The sequence below is a fragment of the Babylonia areolata genome, chromosome 15, assembly GCF_041734735.1.
Source record: "Babylonia areolata isolate BAREFJ2019XMU chromosome 15, ASM4173473v1, whole genome shotgun sequence".
Taxonomy (NCBI): Eukaryota; Metazoa; Mollusca; class Gastropoda; order Neogastropoda; family Buccinidae; genus Babylonia; species Babylonia areolata.
The window spans coordinates 29,375,470-29,380,469 of NC_134890.1; the positions used below are offsets into that span (position 1 = coordinate 29,375,470).

Here is a 5,000-nt window from a genome sequence, read left to right on the forward strand (position 1 = left end):
GACACACACACACACACATAACTAACACACACACAGAGTCACACCAATACACCCACATCCCCACACCCACCCACACACACACCTACGCCCACACAACACACATTAACCTTCACTGACCTGAACCTGAGCTGATCCACGAGGTTCTGTAGTGAGGGAGATGGAGGGGGGTGAGACCCGCTGTTGCACCTCCCCCCCAACACACACACCCTGCACACCTACACACCCTACGTTACCATCACTGACCTGAACCTGAGCTGGTCCACGAGGTCTGCAGTGAGGGTGCTGGAGGAGGAGCCGCTGTGCGGGTTCCCGTACAGATTGCTGCACAAGTCCTCGTGCACCGCGTTCACCTGGCTCCGGGCGTACAGCGTCGCTCCCGCGTGATCCACGTACGTCACATCTGGAAACGACAGGGGCGGCAGTGATGATGATGATGACGATGATGACGAAGGACAAGGGGCAATGATGATGGTAATGATGAAAATGACGTCTATAGCAGCAACAGCAGCAATGATCGTGGTGAATGAAAACGACGTTGATGACAGCAACAGCAACAATGGTAATGAAAATGACGTTGATAACAGCAGTAACGACAGCAATACTACTACTACCACTACCACTACTAGAGATGACGAGGTTCATGATAATGATGATGATAATAACAACAACGAGGACGACGACGACGATGATGATGATGGTGATGGTGTTGTTGTTGTTGTTGGTGATGATGATAGTGATGGTGATGATGATGATGGTGGTGTTGTTGGTGGTGATGATGATAGTGATGGTGATGATGATGATGGTGGTGGTGGTGGTGGTGACGATGATGATACTACTACTACTATTAATCATGATGATGATGATGATAATTATCATTATAATGTAGCGAAGCGCTCAGTTGGCTACGTTGACCGCTACAGCTTAACACCAAGACATGCCGTTGCAGACGACCTACCGATGTAACTCGCCCATTAAAACAATGGCGACACGCCCTGTCAAAATTCAAACCAAGCCGACCGTAAATTAAATTAAAATGCTCCATTACCATTCCCCAATCTGTGTATCATTCACTGTCAGACCATACGTGTTACGCATGTGCAAACTTATAGGCCAGTTGGAAACTTATATGGATTTTAACTCTCTCCATACGAACGGCGAAAGAGACGACGTTAACAGCGTTTCAGCCCAATTACTATCATTAGAATATTGCAAGTGGAAGGCTCTTATACTGAAGAGGTTGGGTCATTCAGACACCCACAGGACATCCGAGGGGTCTGTGTAGAGGAGAAGAGAGGACTGGCCGTACTGAGTGAGTTAATTCAATCTTTCAGTTACCTAATCTGGTTCCGACCCTGATCAAAATGACGTCGTTTCAGACCTCTCGAGCTGGGCAAAGGAAGGCAGGGCCTCTTTCCCTCCTTTCGTCGTTTGTACCTCCCCCACCTGACGTCATGTACCCGTTCACTTTCGGGTGGAGGAGTAAGTGAGGAACATAGGACTAAAAAGTGCCTTTCCCAAATGACACAACATCTTTGAAATAGTTCAGAGTTTAATTTGGAACCCAGCTGGCTCTTTGTTGTAATTCTACTGGTTGACTAGTTATTTTGTTTTATTTATATCCTTCTTTTGTCTTTTGTTTTTTTTAATGGTAATTGAGGAGAGAGGAACAGGGAAAAGTTGTGATAATTTAAGGCATGGGTGGGGGGGGGGGGAGATGATAGATTTTCGTCTAAAATCACAAATATGGATAGACGTTAAGCAAAAGAACCAACGAACGAACAACACCTTGTCGAAACGAGGACTGGAACCCTGATCCGTAGTGAACACTGGGTCAAAAAGTTCCAACACTTCACCGATTCTGCCACGGGGCCTGGAACGTAGTTTTATCTTTTCTTTCTTTCTTCCTTTCTTTTTTTTGTTTTGTTTGTCATATCCTTTCCCCTTCTTCTTTCTTATTTTCTACGTTAATGAGCGAATGAACGAATAAAGAATGAATGAAGGAGTGAAGGAGCACGTTCTTAATCGTGTCTCTGAACAAACCGGCACGGACAGACAGACAGAAAAGAAAAGAAAAGAAAGAAAGAAAGAAAAGAACAGCTGATTGAAAAGCAAAAAGACAGATAGAAACAGACAAACATATACAGACAGACAGACACAGACAGATAGAGAGACAGACAGACAGACAGATAGATAGATAGATAGATAGATAGATAGATAGATAGATTTGTTGCATTTGTATTTCTCTTTGGTGTCACAACAGATTTCTCTGTGTGAAATTCGGGCTGCTCTCCCCAGGGAGAGCGCGTCGCTACACTGAGAGCGCCACCTTTATGTGTGTTTTTTTTTTTTTCTGCGTGTAGTTTTGATTTGTTTTTCCTATCGAAGTGGATTTTTCTACTGAATTTGCCAGGGATAACCCTTGTGTTGCTGTGGGTTCTTTTACGTGCGCTAAGTGCATGCTGCACACGGGACCTCAGTATATCATCTCATCCGAAAGACTAGCGTCCAGACCACCACTCAAGGTCTAATGGAGGTGGGGGGGGTGGGGGGGGGGAACAATATTGGCGACTGAGCCGTGATTCGAACCAGTGCGCTCAGATTCTCTCGCTTCCTAGGCGGACGCGTAACCTCTAGGCCATCACTCCACATTGTTGTACTTACATGTTCTTAGATTAGCTGGACTCTTATTGGACAAACATAAACAGACAGCCAGGACCCCCCCCCCCCGTCCCCCCCCCCTCCCCCGCCCCCTACAGGACACCAGAATGACCCACAACCCAGAGAGACAGCCCCCCCCCCCCCCCCCCCCGCCCCCTCTTCCTCTATATCCCTCCCGCCTTTGCCTCTGCCTGAGCCACCCGGTATACTCTCAACCATCAGACAGTCAGACAGACAGACAGATGAATACATACATTACAACTGTACAGCAGTATGATCATCAATCAAATGTGATCACTAGAAAAATACAAAACAATATCCTAAAAACCAAGTGATTTATTCAACTGCGGTGACTGTCAAAAAAACAACACTCGCCAACTGTGTATTTCATTGCATGCGTATCAGATGACCGTTTATTTCTTTGGTCCTTTTTGTTCTTTCTTGTGTCTATTAATCCTTCCGGATTTTATGACAATAAATGAAGTCGAGTCGAGTCGAGTCAAGTCATAGACTGAAAGATAGACAGATGTACACCAGAGATCGGCTGACAGACAGAAATACAGACCGACATTATATAATAATAATAATAATAATAATAATGGATACTTATATAGCACACTATCCAGAAATCTGCTCTAGGTCCTTTACAAAAACGATTTTGATAACATAAAACATTATATCTATGTTACATACACACACCAAAATGTGACCACACACACACACACACACACACACACACACACACACACACACGCACGCACGCACGCACGCACGCACACACACACACACACACTGCATACATACATTTTAACATACATGTGTATCTAACAGCTACCCTAACACATACGCACACATAGGCAGGCACAAACTTACATAAACACACGCACACACAATACACATTCATATACATGCATGTAGTTGTGGACCTGCCACAATTGAACTTATTGCTGAGGGAAAAGGTGAGTTTTGAGACGAGATTTAAAAGATGCGAGGGAATCAGAATGACGGAGGTTATCAGGGAGCTTGTTCCACGTCTTTGGCGATTGAAAAGAAAACGATCTGTGTCCATAGGTCTTACTTCTGACGTGAGGTATCCTGAGAAGTCGAGTATCAGAGGAAGAACGGAGCTGGCGAGACGGGGTATAGATATGGATGAGTTCAGAAAGATACTTTGGGCCAGATCCGTTGACTGCAGAAAAGGTCAGAGTGGATAGCTTATAGTCTATTCGATCAGAAACAGGCAACCAGTGGAGAGACTGAAGGAGAGGAGAAACATGGTCAAATTTAGAAGCTCTGCAAATATACAGTTTGTCTGTCTCTCTATTCATACTATCCATCTTTCTTACATTTTCTCCGGGTTTGTGTTTCCTTCAGCACCTTTCACGAACCCCCCAAAATAAACCACCGTGGAAAGAGAAGCCCTCCTTAACAAACTACAGACGGGGTGTGTTTTGGCGAAAACAACAACACCCATACCCCTTTCTGCCACAAAACATATGGACACAACAGAAGGCGTGAAGACTACAAGACTATGTTGACAGTAAGAAAGCGTCTGCACATTTCTCACACAAGGTGCCTAAAAAAAAACTATAGGCTTACAAGGGAATGGTGTGTGGCAGCGTGCTGTTGTGAAGTGTGTTGCATGGTGAGGTGAGATGTGTTGTGTGGTGTGGTGTTGTGTGATGTGGAAGTGTGTGATGTGGAAGTGTGTGGTGTGGTGTTGTGTGATGTGGAGGTGTCTGGTGTGGTGTTGTGTGATGTGGAGGTGTATGGTGTGGTGTTGTGTGATGTGGAGGTGCATGGTGTGGTGTTGTGTGATGTGGAGGTGTATGGTGTGGTGTTGTGTGATGTGGAGGTGTATGGTGTGGTGTTGTGTGATGTGGAGGTGTATGGTGTGGTGTTGTGTGATGTGGAGGTGTATGGTGTGGTGTTGTGGAGCTGTATGGTGTGGTGTTGTGTGATGTGGAGGTGTACGGTGTGGTGTTGTGTGATGTGGAGGTGTATGGTGTGGTGTTGTGTGATGTGGAGCTGTATGGTGTGGTGTTGTGTGATGTGGACTTGTATTGTGTCTTGACTAAGCGTGTTGGGTTACGCTGCAGATGTGTGGTGTTGCGTATATGGATTTGGCCGAACGCAGTGACGCCTCCTTGGGCTACTGATACTGATACAGTTTGGTGTGGTGTGGTGTGGGTGGTGTGGTGTTGTATGTGTTGGTGTTGGGTGGTGTGGTGTTGTATGTATTGGTGTGGGGTGGTGTGGTGTTGTATGTGTTGGTGTTGGGTGGTGTGGTGTTGTATGTGTTGGTGTGGGTGGTGTGGTGTTGTATGTATTGGTGTTGGGTG

General features: G+C 45.7%; 1 protein-coding gene across 1 annotated transcript in view; it reads right to left on the reverse strand.

Annotated features, from left to right (window-relative positions):
- Positions 1-5,000, reverse strand: part of LOC143290543 (molybdenum cofactor sulfurase-like) — a 169,071-nt gene that overhangs the window by 159,716 nt on the left and 4,355 nt on the right. Inside the window, exon 2 of the mRNA XM_076600079.1 lies at positions 244-400. Coding sequence (XP_076456194.1) covers positions 244-400 — 157 coding nt within the window. The remainder of the gene's footprint in view (positions 1-243; positions 401-5,000) is intronic.